Raw genomic sequence first — 14971 nt, 5'->3', positions numbered from 1 at the left:
TCTTGGAGATAAATTGATAGCCTTACAACAAGAGGATGAAATTGATTTACTTGAAATTTTTGGCCAGTCAATTATTACAATGTGACAAAATCGGTTATGGTTCACCCAATCCAAGGTGATTTGACTAATGTATAACACTGGTCCTACCTAATAATACATCACATCTATGTTGATGTCAATTATGTGCTGAGGATGAATCCTTGAAACGGTCTGTTCTATATTTTTGTTTCTGACAAATTGATTGGCTGTTTAGAGGTAGTATCATATGACAGCAGAATCTTGATGGACCCAGATGACGGATCTAGGCACAAGGATTTGAAGGATATTGTTGACCAAGTGCACATGCCAACAGCTTGCCATCTGCTATGATTGTAACTACTCTTTCCATCACTATTTTATTTCTTTCTCTTAAATTCGCTTGGCCCTAAATGCTGGGACTCAATGAGACAACAATCATAGCACCACCCCCTCCACAAATTTGGGGAATTTACACTAAGTTTGAATTTAAGATTCTAGCTAGGAAATAAGGTTATATTTGTATTTGAGTTTTAGTAAATACAAGTATTGTAGGGGGAAATTGATCTAGGAGGAGGATCTCAATCCCCTATCAAAGTGATATGTTAACCTTGGAGTGACTCCCAGGATAAGAATATAGAGAATTTTATTATTCAACCTCCCTCCTTCACAATTGCCTCATTGGGGTATATAGGTTTTTAGTCTAGTACATTTGTTGTTTAGGTGCATAATTATGCTCTTATCCCTTATTTAATTCTCTTCTTGTGGCTGATATTTTTCCACGATAGACAACTCGATGACTTAAACTTTGATATGTATAAAACTTGACGGAAATTATCAAATGGACATTAGCCATTTGACTACAAGAGTGAGGATCATGAACCCCCACCCCCCTCCCAATGTAAGAAAGAATGACGGAGTGATTTAGAGTTTAGGTGGTGATTGAAAGCAAAGAAGAGGTGCCAAAATGATTTGATTTACCAAGATCCCAAAATTGTTGCCCCCACAATGGCCCATTTGATGTTGTGGGGTTTGCAAATTTTGCAACATAATTTTGCTGCAAGAGTGGCCTTAATTAGTGGCTTGAGCAATGATGCAAATAGGGAGCATGAGTTCGGATATTGTCATGGAATGTACACTACAATATGTTGTGTGTGTAGCCAATCCAATCTTATTTGATTGATTAGGTTAAGGCCTCACAATAAAAAAAAAAAAAAAAAATTGTTCGAGGCCCACAAATATAAATATATAGAGATGTCTATTTGTATAATAATTTATTTTTTGTTGTTTAATTTGAATTTATTCATTAATTTAAATTATTAATGTGTTTTTCAATTTTTTGAATTTAAATATATAGGCTGATGCACTGAATAGCATAGTATAATTTATATATATATATGTTGTGCGCGCGTATATATATATATGAAGAGAAATTTTTGTTGGTGTGAAGTGATTAAAAAAGTAAATCAACATTCAAATATCGAACTTGTTTATTGGAGAATTAGCCCTTTTCTTCTCGATTTCATGCAGCAGTGGACGACATGCACCAAAAGTAAAGCGGATTAACGTAGAAAACCAAGTACGATATGGAATGTAGAAAATCAATAAATAATGAGAATTCTTCTTTTTATCGGGATAACCATCCCTTCATATAATGGTATTCATAGTTTCCAATATTAATACAATCAAACATAATGTCAATGTGTTGAAATATCAAATAATAAATTTTAATATTATCACTAAAAATATATATTAAAAGACAATAATTTTCATTCTACCGCAATAAAAAACTAATTAAATAATATCAAATAACATGGCAAAAATTTAAGAGCATAACTTTGTGTTGCAGCAAAGGAGCCATTATCTATCTACATATCTATAGTCTATACTATTAATTAAATTAAACAGGGGAGGTCAGAAAAACTAATTTTCTTTTAAATTTAATGTATTTATCACTAAATTAACCCCGTACAATACGAAGAATGACAAAATAGTTTATTTATGGCATTTTTTTCTTACTGCACTCTTTCAGATTATTATTTAAAATAATATTTTAAAAATATTTAGTTCAAATAAAAAAATATGTAAAAAAAAAAGTATGTGTGACATACATAAATAAATATTTTTACGTAACAAAATAAATCCAAGCACATACATCAAACTTGCTACTACAGCTAATACTATTTATTAATTAAGTGTGTGGGAATTAGAATGTCATATTCAAATTTTATATTGACTAAAAACATCATCAAGCATATAAAAGTTACCATTTTTTTAATTTTTTCTATCAATAATATTCCGTTCATGCACATTTCAAAATAATAAAAGTTATTGTAGAAATTACCGACTTTGATTCGATCGTTATTTTTCTATCTTTGTTCTCTTTCATATAATTACATAAATATAATGTAATTTAAATTATGTACTTGTATTAAATGTGCTCCAACAACAAATTTTGTAACAACGACAACACCTAATTATTATTTTACATTAGTAATATGTCTAGTTAGCATGTGAACATTGTCATTCTTTGCTCTTCCCGGCTTGAGACCTCACGATTTCATATTCTATTTCATTCCTTGACGGGGGTTCTTTACTCTTCTTTATTAAAATTAGAAAGCGAGCAAATTTACAACGGGGAGTACTGACTCCCTATCATTTCTAAGAAGCTTTAAAAAATGAGTACTACTCATTTACAAATAGTCATCAAAAGCATAAATAAGTAGTATTACTCCCTTACAATAAAACCACAAAAGCAAAAAGAAGGAGTACTATTCCTTTACAAAAAGTGTTAACATGAAAGACAAAGTTGGAGACAGTGATCCGCATATCCTATGTTAGTGATGCTTTCAGCTATTGGACTTTTATTATCATCTAAGGTGCAACTTTTGAACTATTATTTGTGCATTGAGTTGCCACTACACCATATGAAATATCACATTATGACATTGATAACATATATTTCACATTTTCACGGACAATATATGAGTGGTGAAGCCAAATTGAAATATTAATTTAATCGAAGAAAATATTAAATTCATTAAAAGTCATAAAAAGAAAAGGAAAGTAAATGACTAATGAAGCATTAAAATTAATTCCCCATTTAACTGTGATTCGAATTTGTGACCTATCTTTTATAGGATTAAATTACCACTATCGATAATGTAGTTTTACTTATATTGATCCTACCTTCATGAAAGCCTCATACTAAGCAATAAAGCTAAGTCTATTGTGTCTACAATTAGCCACAATAATACTAAAACAATTGAAGTAAATTAAATTGTACTTGTGAGTGTCTATCATTAGCTGCAATAATACAATGACAATTAGAATTAAATTGTACTTTTTTAAAAAAACATACATCCATATTTCCGAATCATCTAATATATTACAGCATTCAATACATAATACATTAATATTTTTTAATTAATCAATAAATATAAAGGGAACAAAGAATCAAATTACTATTATTAAAAATAGATTAGATACCTACAAATTAAATTAAATTAAATTAAATTGTACACTTATGTTATATGCTTTTGTTATTAACTACTTGCAAACATTTTTCAGATATATTTTTTTGACACTTCATCGAAAAATTTAAACCATTTAGTGTTAAAATTTGATAAAAGTTGAGATGTTTTTAGTACTTGGAATTTATTTTTTCTTTTTTTGATAATAAATTTAAGTGTTGATAAAATACCTATGTAAGTAAACTTGAATATTTATTATAATAAATATGGTGTATGTAATTAAATGTGAATTTCAAGAATGAAAAATATTCCATAAATATGGTTTGGTATAGTCGGTAACTAATTGTATAACAAATGTAATAAATTTTATTACGTGATTAATATACAATTTATGAAAAATGACAGGTTAGTACAATTTGATTTCCCACAAAATAAATAAATATTAGTAATTATGCAAATTTAATGACTAAAACTCAGACAAATTTAAAGTTTAAAAAATCAGTTTTTAAATAATAATAAAACTCAAAATACCAAAATAACTTAAATACGTAACGGTTTTGACTGTGCTTTGACGCTCTCTTTTGTTGCAAACATCTCCCACTCCCACACACAAATCCTTCTTTTTCACCACTCTCTCTTTTAAACTCTCTCTCTCTCTCTCTCTACTTCAAATACATTTGCCGATCGAAATTCAAAATCAATATCCAGTTTTTCGTGAACTGCATAGATCTTTACCTCCGCGCACATTTCTTATTTGTTTACTGCTGCAGCTGCTGCTGTTTGTGATAGGAAAGATTGAGCGCTACGCTGAGTCTTCTTGATATGGACAACTTTTGACTATGAGAATTGCAGGTGGGTTTTCTAACTCTACTTTTTTTTTTTCTCTCAAGGATTTGTTGTTTTACTTTTTGGTGCGCCTGCCGAGTAAAATGTAGCTATATTATATACATAATGTTTGTGTTCAGACGTGCACAATTGCCTGTAAAAATGAGAAATAATATTATAAATTATGGAATTGAATGATTGTTAGAAGTGGTTTGACCATTTTGGTTTTCGTGTTTGTTGAGTTTCTATGAGAAGTTGGGTTTCTCTATTTTCTTGAAATTGATGACTTGTGTGCCTGTGCGCGAGTGTGTTGTTTCTGCTCTTGGATTTGGGGATTTATGGGAAATGGGGATCCATATTTGATCTATGTAGGGTGATCTGCACTGCAGATTTGGTTTTTAAGGCCCAGTTATCTATGCTTGGGAAGGAACTGGATGGTTGAAGATTTTTTACACTTTGATATGCATTTTGTTTTGCCGAATGTGCTAGGGTTTCGTTGATTTGATATTGGTCTTACTTTTTCAGCTGGCAACCGGTTTTATTGATTAATTATTTTGGCCCTTTTCCAATTTTTGGTTTGTTGAACTTCCTGAGGGTAAAGTTTGAGGATTTCTTTATGCGATGTTGCAGATGGACATCACTTGATTTATATGGTGCTTGTATAAGTTTAAGTTTTGGGTACAAGGAATTAAAATGGACGTTGAAAAGCGAGGAGTAAGGGGAGGCTTTTTTCAGTTGTTCGATTGGAATGGCAAATCCCGGAAGAAGCTCTTCTCTAGCAAATCTGAATTACCTGGTAATTCTTTTTCTTATTGCACAGTAAAAAGAGTTTCTTCTTTTTGAGGTCCTGTTTTATCTGTTTCTTGCCCTGGCTTGGTGTTGGACTAACACTGTGGTCTTCTTCTGCAGAAAGATCGAACCAAGGGAAAGAAAATTATCATGGTTCTGTCATTTCACGACGTCAGCAGGTAATTATCTTGAATTTCTCTTTGATAGTTTGCACCAAATTATTTTTAAGCTTGTGATACTGACCCTTATGCCTTCTGTTATGTTCTTACATGAAGGAGCTTGAGAAAACGTTTCCTCAAAACGCCAGAGGTCAGAGTGATTATCATTATGCTTCGTCAGCAAGTGGTGATTCAGAATATGGTACAAAAGCACCTGGGGTTGTGGCACGTCTTATGGGACTGGATTCATTGCCTACATCAAATGTAAATGAACCTTATTTTGCCCCATTTGTTGAGTCTCTCTCATTCAGAGATTCTGGTTACTCAATGGCTCGTCCAGCACTCCAAAGTGAGCATGATATTGTAATCTTTGAGAGCGTTCGAAATAAGTTGGATGGATCAATGAGGAATCCTTTGGACCTGAGGCCGCAGAAAGTGCAGAACCGACCAATAGAGAGATTTCAAAGAGAGGTATTGCCTCCCAAATCTGCTAAGCCCATTTCAATTACTCACCACAGGCTCTTATCTCCTATCAAAAGTCCTGGATTTGTTCCACCTAAAAATGCGGCTTACATAATTGAGGCAGCAGCAAAAATAATTGAGCAGAGTCCACGGTCAACCATGAAAGGCAACTCCCCATCACTTGGGTCTTCTCCTGTTCCATTTAGAGTTCGTGATATGAAAGAAAAGATGGAGGCTGCTAAAAGATCATCTCGATCGGTTGATGCATCACAAAGGGGCAAAGAGCAAAGTTCCGTTAAGAATATAAAGAAGCAACTTAATTCCAGGGGTCTGGGTAGATCAGAAGACAACTATGATGAAACAAAAAGAGTAGGTTCTCAGAGATTAAGGAGTAAGGACAAATCAGTTTCTCTTGCAGCTCAGGCAAAAGCCAGCACTCAAAAAAGAGATGGGTTGACTTCAGTTGGTAATGGAAGTTCTGAGAAGCATAAAGAACACAATGATATCAAACTTAACGGTCCCGGCAGGAATCTGCCAAGCATACAAAAGAAAGTGGAAAAGCAAAGTTCATCAAAGAAACCTTCTGAGGTGCTCAGGCTGAATAATCAGAAGCAGAATTCTGCATCTGCCAAAGACGGAGAAATTTCTGAACCTTCTTGCTCCCACCCAAAGGAGAAAAAAGAGTCTAATTTGTCCACCAATTACATACAAGGGCGGATGAGTAGGACTGTGAATAACATTGTTGTCAATAATGTGGTAACTTCCAGGAAGACAAACTTTGTGGCAGCTGATCCTGGAAAAGAGCATGCATCATCGAAAGCAAAGACAACTTCAAAGAAAAAACTGCCGATCAATGGTAATAGTCAGTCTGGTGGAAGTGTTAACCCAAAGGCAGTGATGATGGCAAATGAAAAACCTGTAAAATGTAATGTTGCGTTTGAAGGGGATTCTAAATGGGATGGAATTGACAACAAAAATAGTTTGGATGTCGTGTCATTCACATTTACCTCTCCAATAAAAAAGTCTGGAGCAGGACACAGTTCATGTTGTACAATCTTGGAAGCAACTAACTCATCTTTGCCCGATTGTAATCCTTGTGTGCGTGAATCCAACTCAAGATATACTGCTGCATCGTCTTCTGTGTTTAATGTCATTGGTGGAGATGCTTTAAGTGTGCTTTTGGAACAGAAACTAAACGAATTGACTTCTAGGGTTGAGTTGTCCCAGAAGGACCTCTCAGAATCAAATTCCATTTCTGGTTCCACCAACAGCAATATAAACATAGGTCCCACTGTGAACTTAGTGAATTCCATTCCTATGGAGAATGACACATGCAAAAGCAAACAGGAAATCCATGCCTCTGATTGCCCTTCTACTGGCAAGCTTTGGCACAAAGCTGAAAGAGAATATAAGGTACCTCATCTTCTGTCCTACTTTCTTTTGCCAATTTGTTGTTGCATTTTGCAGGTTTGTTTGTTTTACTCTTTTCTGGTAGAACAAGGCAGTAAACAATAAAAAATCTGAATATGCAATTTTGCGGAAAAATTTAATAGACAACTTGTGGTTAGAGTTAGATACTGGGTCAAACAGTATTACTATTTTGTGGAAAGTTGGTTCCCTATGAAGTAATGGATCTTTCATCTACGTGTTGACATTTTGTTTATATTTGCCTATGACCAAACTATCCTTAATTACACATAACCAGGCATGTAGAATCAAAGCATTTTCTTTTCCAAGTCAGGATTGCTCTACCCTTATGCTTCCTGATTTTCTAGCCATAACTAATTTCTCAGTTTAATAGGTCAAATCCTACCCATGAAAACATGAGGAAAGATAAAAGACATCTTTTTTATGGAATGCTTGGCCTCTGAATCCACTAACTGGGTTCAGTAGTTAACTATTACCAAGTTCTGCTCCACATATCTGAAAGATTGTAATCAGATATTCACTGTTCTTTGCCCCTGAATATCCATGTCTAAAAACACTAACATAGGGGTTAGGATCATCTCAAAACAGAACAAGACCTAAGGCTCTTTCTAATCAAATTGGGATAGTGAAGCATTATACTTTTGATTGTGATAGATTAGGAAGTATGGGCTAAGAAGTAAATAAAGAGTCCTCCAAACATCTAGGGAAGGTCCAAAAAATGAGGGTAAGTATACCCATCGCCATGATCTTGGAAGGATGGACCCTTCAAAAGTCTAATATTTATGCTAATTATCCAAAACAGAGCACATTCAGAATATGAGTGCAATGATTTCTTAAATGAGCTAGACCCCTTCTCTTGTTATACTATTTTATTTTAATTTCAAGTTTTCGCTTCATGCAAACTGAATTTGAAATAACAGCATGGTTAAATTGATTTCAGGGACTAGAATGCATTGATAGTACTGGGTATCAGAGATATGTTCATTTACAAGGGTGTAATTCAATCTCAAATAAACCTTCTTTATCAGCTACTAGTTCTGACTCATTTGATGTTGATGGAAGTTCAAGTAATGAAGGTAAGATTAGCAATCCTCTTTCATTAATTCTTTCGGTGCATTTTCTCTTGGTAATAATCTCTGGCTATGGAGATGGAGAATATTTTTATGTGTTTCTGGAATTGGAATCCGAACATTATCCAATGTACGTTGGGCCAGGAGTTGAGTATCTCTGCTGACCCCCCTGGCCCCGATTTTCCTTTCTTCTTTCTTTATCATGTATTTAAGTTGTAATTCACACTGAAATTTCAGGTCGGTTGCCATGTTTATCAATTGAATCTTCCGAGTGGACAAATTGGAGCTCCTCTAGGAAATTCCGCCCAGCGGAAGGCGATGTGGAGATATCAGATACTGCCTCCTCACTATCTATTGGGACTATGTCTGAGACTGTTGCATCCAGCTTATATATGACTGATTCAAAAGAGAATTCTCACTGGGAATTCCAATACATTGTAGATATACTTCGCAGCACAGGATTGTTGTTGGAGGAGTTTGCTCTCGGACAAGCTCACAAGATAGTAGCTCCAGACCTCTTTGATCAGTTGGAGAGTCAAAAAATGGACTTGTACAAAGTAATGGAAGAACACGTCCTGCTCGAGCGCAAGGTATTGTTTGACTGCGTGTGTGAATGCCTGGAAGTGAGGTGCGGACGGCTTCTTGCTGGAAGCTGCAAATTCTGGGCTAAGCAGACAACTTTGCACAGAAGGCAATGGTTGGCTGAAGATCTGTACAGAGAAATTTCAAGTTGGAAAAACGCGGAGGAACTGATGGTGGACGAGCTGGTTGACAAGGATATGAGCTCTAAGAGTGGGAAATGGATTGATTTTGAAGTCGAGGCGTTTGAAGAAGGTGTAGAGATAGAGGAAAGAATACTGACTTCTCTAGTAGATGAACTGATTGATGATTTCTTGTTGTATTGATGTGGGTTTTTTCAGGAGGGTTGATGGCTACTCTTTTAACTTTATATGATTCTTTCTAACTTGTGGTTTCTTTGCATCAACAACCATGAAAAATCATTGTAAGCCGGAAAGAAGTCAAGAAACATGAAAAGATTGTTCAAAGAACCCAACTATAACTATTCCTATTCCTATTCTGGGCTCCTATTGACTTATGTATCTCATCTTACATTTCTTGATTTCCCTACCATTTAATTTTAAAATCATCGTCTTTGGGATTTCTACCACTTTATTTCATATATTCTTCCTACAGATTTCACAGAAAAGGGGTTGAAGATATAAGATTGAAGACATGGAGAGGAGCTAAAGCCTTGATGCTCTGATTCTAGTTAGGATGTTTAGGAATTTCCTTTTCAAAATATTCATTAGAAACACGATTTCTGTCAAGAGTCCAGAAATATAAATTACAATTATGTTCCTGAAAATAAATTTCTGATCAAGAGTTACATAGAGGTGTCAAATATTGACGTACTAAAAGAAAATATAAAGAAAATGCTTATATGATCATTCTTATATATTAATATATATATATATATATATGAGCTCATTAGAACACATATATTATCCATAATTTATCCATTCACTTTAAAAAATTTATTTTTAAAATAAAATTAAATATCTTTTTAAAACTTTTAAAACATCTCATAAGATGTAGGAGTTTGTAATAGGTTTCAAATAAGCTCAGTTGGACAACTCCTCAGCCCCAAAAGTGATTATTCAAAAAAAAGATCGAATAATACCAAATAAATTGTAATTGCGTTCAAAATACAAATTTAATCTATTCAATCGTAGGGCCAAAGAGGCACTTAAACTGGTAAAATCACTCCTTATTCCCACTTTATCATGTGACTTCAACTAACAACCTAATTAAAGATTTTCTAATAATAACAATCCCATTTTTAAATAATAAGTTATAAGTAAATCTCAAATAACAATACCCATTTAAATAAAAATCTATTTTTTTCTTTCAAGTTAGGTCATATAATGGACCCACCCAAACAAAGAAAATCTATGAAATCAATCCCTAACCATGCTTTTGTTTGGACCCCATTTTAATCCAATCTTGGATGAGCTTTTTTTTCTTGAAGAGCAACTCACACCCCTTAGGAAATGTTTGTTTGTTGAAACATTGGAGTCAAACTTTTCTTGCTAAACTTTTAGGTTTTTGAGCACATCATAAGCAAGTGAGGGGACCATGCATAACATATCATCATACATAGTCTATAATTAAATTTTTCATGAGGAAAAAAGCAAATGTGTTGAATGGTGATGAGGAGTTGGAATAAAGATAGTCATTATCCTTCAATAAAATGGGGCCTTTGCCTTGAAAAGAAAAACATCCCCATTTGAGGACCTTTTTTTGCTTATTCTTACACTTAAACTATGTCCATTTTCTTGCAAACAAACACTACTAGATTCACTGTACCATCAACAAGATTGGACATCACACTTTGGACAAACTCAAAAAATTTAAAAAAAAAAAGAAAGAAAATAAAAGGGGCTCTCTCCAAACCTTCCTATAATTAAATCATAAAAAAGAATCATTTTTAATGGATCACTTATCGCAACGAAACTCATCAAATTTGAACGATTTAATAAAAATAAATTCAAAAAATAATAATGCAAAAATACAAACTAGTTTCTAAAAAGAAAATTAAATAATGACCCCCCCATTATTTATTTATTTATTCCTTTTCTTTTATTGGGGTGGGGGTGGGAGGGTGGTAGGAATTGAGGAAGTCATGATTCTTGGAGATGGGATCATAACTTAATAATTCAAGCTAATAAATTAACAAATTATACTTTTCTCACTAATTCCCTTTTTTTAAAAAAAAAAGATTAATAGTATAAAAATAAAGGGAATTAAGTTGTTTGTCTATATATATGAAGGCCAATTGGCAATGAGGGAAGAGGGGACCTTAGGCACTGAAATTGATGTGATATTCTCAAAGTAGAGCCCATGGAACCTTTGAGCCTTTTACTATTCCCCTTTGTCGTCACTTGTTCTTTGTTCTACAGATGGATGCTATTGCTTCACTTTCCCACTCCCCACTTACCATCCATTCACAACCCTATTTATTGTCCAATCAAATTAAGGAATTTGGTTTCAAGACATATTTAGGTTGATAATAAGTATAAAGATGTGGATCCATATTACCAATATAATAAAAATACTTCCACTTTCATATTCTCAGCCACCTTCAAAATAATATATATATATATATATATATATTTCAGTAAAAACACAAAAAAAATAATTTATTCTTTCAATTTTTACTCTTTTTATTGGTGCCAAAAAATAATAATAATTAGAGTTGATCTAAAATTTATTTATTTATTTTTTCTACAATTCAAAATTGTGAGTTGAGTATTTATGTGAAGGATTTGTGGCCATCAAACCCTTTAAGTAAAAGCAAAGGTCCTTTCATTGCTGGTGATCAAACAGCAAGTGAAGGTTCACACTTTGATGTTTTCTCTTGTAAATTAATATCAAAAAAGAGAACGTCCAACTTTTGGTATAATAGCTGAGTGTCGATATTTTACGAATAAATTCGATATCATGAATTTGAGTTTCACCAAATGTGTAAGTATTTATTTCATTGTATGTTAGAGACATTCTGAAATGGAAAGCATGTGGAGCCCCCTTGTTGCTAAATATAGAAAGGGAACATCTTAGTTGTGTCCAAGGCAAAAGCATTTCTTTTTAAGTAACCCTATCCATCATCCTATTTTAATAGCCTTTTTAATCACATTTTTCTCTATTGTCTATGTCAAAATTTGGGCTTTATTCTAATTAAAATAATAAAGTGTTTTAATATAAATTAATGTTAATAATAAAAATAATTAAACATTATGGTGTTTCGGACGTATATAATTAATGGGATGTCGAATAAATTATTTTTTATTAATTATAACTATAACATATAATTTTGTTGTTGGCGATTTTACGAAAATTATTGCACTATTAGCATACGCAATGTGTGTGATTATGATTTTATAAGATAAGATAATAAATGTATATATTCTTTTTGTGAAAGTAAATTTATTTAGGAAAATTATTATCTAGTGTAATTATTAAATAAATTTAATAATAATGAAAGGAAGAATGTGTTATCATAAAGATAATTATTTCAAAAAAGAAAAAGAAGATAAATTGAGTTGATGGTACAACTGTGGAAGCATGAAGTACATTCTCCACGTGTCTCTTCCCTCTTCCGTCTAATAGCTAGAAAAAGAAACAGTGTGATGCTTTTTGCTTTTGCCTGGAGGGGGCTTGGGCCGCTGGCTGGTCTCCCGCCGGCTGCCGGCATGGGGCGGCTGCTGTGGGGTCTCATTATTTTTCTTTTCTTTTATAATTTACAGGATAACCAAACTCCGAACCATCATCTCAGGTTCGGCACCTCCATACCAAGTTTTCAAAATTTTTGAACGTTGAAGCTGAAATATTAAAAAAAAAAAAAAAAAGAAAAACCTTGCTGCAGCATCGAAATAATTGTGGAACGGGTGACCATTTTTAACATTTATATATAATTATTATAATATATATAACAGTTGATTGGATTTTTTTACTAATAATTTTTTTACTATAACAGGACCAATTTGAGTATATAATTTTAAATTTGGTACATTCATCACATACCATAATGAATGGCTTAGATTTTGTCCATTATTGAAAAGGCAAAAAATTAGAAAAAAAATCCTAACTAAATAGAAAGTTTGATCAAATAAAATCAATCAACATAAATGTAATATGAAAATTAAATCCACTGGAAAATATAATTAACTTAATCAATTAACGTCAATGTAATAAGGAAACATTAACCTAATAGCAAAATTAATTAATTAACATCAAATATTAAAATATGGTCGACTTTTCAGACTATATACGTTCTAGCATATGTATTTCTTTTTTTTCCAAATAGAAGAATGAATTTGTTATGACGTTCAAATATTAATTTGATCCGACTAGAGGTATAATCAATCTCAACGGGGGTGATATAGGTGTCAAATTAGGTTTGAGGAAAGTTGAGAAAACAACACGTGTTAGATTATTTGGGGGTACCGCAACTAATAATTTTTTCTAAATCAGTTTCCGTACGAATTCAAAGAGTTGGAGCAAAACATATAAACAATCAAGAATATTTTTTTTTTTTGGGTAAATGTAAGTTTCATTAATAAAACAAGTCGTACAGTACAACAATACTCAATCGGTAGTTTTTCCCTCGACAGACCAAGGGATACGCCATAATCCATATAATGCACATGAACTAACAAAACGAGATAAATTAACACTGATAATCCTCTGTCTAATATCTTCCATAATGATGGTGGCTATGATGCTCGATGGTCACTCCGTATGCTCAAAGTCTCTCAAATTTCATTCCCTCCAAATGTGGTAAATGCAAGCGCAAAAAATACATAATAAATCAAGTTAATGATATATTTTCTTCTCCATTTCCTAACCCTCAAGAATATTATACTTTGATCATAGCTTGTCTAAAATATTTACAGTAAAAAAAAAAATCCCACCTATTATGATGGATTAACAAAAAAGTTTGTTGGAAACTTTTACTTTCAATGGTTTCTTTAATGGAAATCATGTTACTGTCGCAATAGGCATTTTCGACAAAAATACAAATTTGTTGGAGATATTTGGACAACCTATGTTCTATAGACGAATGACGAATTTAGAGTATGGGGATGGATTTTTCGACGAATTTTATAACCTTTTTGTTTTTATTAGTATGTGATGGGTTTTTCAACAGTTCTTATTTTTTCTGTATGAAGATTTTTCTATGGTTTATTTCCTACAGGTTGTACCAAGTTCATGGCAATTCTCCAAACGAAATATTTCCGACAGCTATCGTAAAAAAGGGAAATGTCGTGCCTAATCTTGAAGGTCATTTTTTTACGGTTAATATACGTATGAAATAGTTCCCCATTGAGTTCTTTCTCGGACATGATTTTTTGTTTGTTTTCAGTAGGAAAATTCACTGAAAATTATTTAATTTGTCTTTTCAAAAAATACTTTTATTTATGGTATTAGTATTTTGTAATAAATAAACAAAAATAATTATTAATAAATTAAAAATATATATTTGTTATAATTAAATTAAAATAAAAAGTACAAAAAAAAATCATAATATAATGTCTCAACGTCTTCATGTCGATAACGTCCCTCTTGAGCTTGGAGTCCTATGATAGTCTGGCAAACATCAGTGATGCACAGATGGTTCACGAGCAGGCAACCCTCGACCTATTTCTCCTAATGTTGTGGGCCACTGTCAGTCGATGAGACAACTTCTGGAGGCAATTGGGAGGAAGACTCATTCAATATCATCTCAAGCGTATCCTTAAAAAAAAAAAAAATTAGCATTTAAAAATTTGAAAAATATATGTACTTGAACTTAGTGCAACCTCTTTCACCCAAAGCCTGCTTTAGGAGTCATCCACCTTCTTTTTGTAGCAGTAGATAAATACTTTCATATGCTTTGTTGGCGAGCTAAGGTCAAATATATATAATTGTATGAATTCACGTATTAGAATCTTTGTTATTTAGGTGTCCCAAAATTGATAAATTTGTTTAGATTGTTCTTATTAATTTATGAATGTAACTTTCATCAAATAAATTTATACTTATCACAAGTTCTTTTTTATTTCTCATTTTATATTTAGATGATTAATCTTTATGGGTAGTAACAACCAGCAACAAGTTAATTTGGAGTAATTTTGATAAATTGGAACTTTTGCAAGAACTCCAAGTCAAAATTTTATGTGATGCAATTCAAGTTGACAATTGCAACATTTTT

General features: G+C 32.6%; 1 protein-coding gene across 1 annotated transcript; it reads left to right on the top strand.

The window, feature by feature from the left end:
• Positions 1 to 4085: 4085 nt before the first annotated feature.
• On the top strand, positions 4086 to 9312 carry LOC105168937 (uncharacterized). Its single transcript, XM_011089151.3, has 6 exons — positions 4086 to 4340; positions 4944 to 5109; positions 5223 to 5281; positions 5378 to 7135; positions 8091 to 8226; positions 8458 to 9312. Exons 2-6 carry the CDS (start codon positions 5007 to 5009, stop codon positions 9123 to 9125), a joined length of 2724 nt encoding a protein of 907 aa, XP_011087453.1. The 5' UTR covers positions 4086 to 4340; positions 4944 to 5006; the 3' UTR covers positions 9126 to 9312.
• Positions 9313 to 14971: the final 5659 nt, after the last annotated feature.

Source organism: Sesamum indicum, linkage group LG8, assembly GCF_026168435.1.
Source record: "Sesamum indicum cultivar Baizhima isolate 11 linkage group LG8, ASM2616843v1, whole genome shotgun sequence".
NCBI lineage: Eukaryota > Viridiplantae > Streptophyta > Magnoliopsida > Lamiales > Pedaliaceae > Sesamum > Sesamum indicum.
Note: the sequence above shows the minus strand (reverse complement) of the source record. Positions and strands in the feature narration are given on the sequence as shown.

Coding starts and splice junctions, on each gene's coding strand:
- LOC105168937 (XM_011089151.3), top strand. CDS start 5,007: ATGGACGTTGAAAAGCGAGGAGTAAGGGGAGGCTTTTTTCAGTTGTTC. Junction 7,136..8,090: donor AAGCTGAAAGAGAATATAAG/GTACCTCATCTT, acceptor AATTGATTTCAG/GGACTAGAATGCATTGATAG. Junction 8,227..8,457: donor TGGAAGTTCAAGTAATGAAG/GTAAGATTAGCA, acceptor CTGAAATTTCAG/GTCGGTTGCCATGTTTATCA.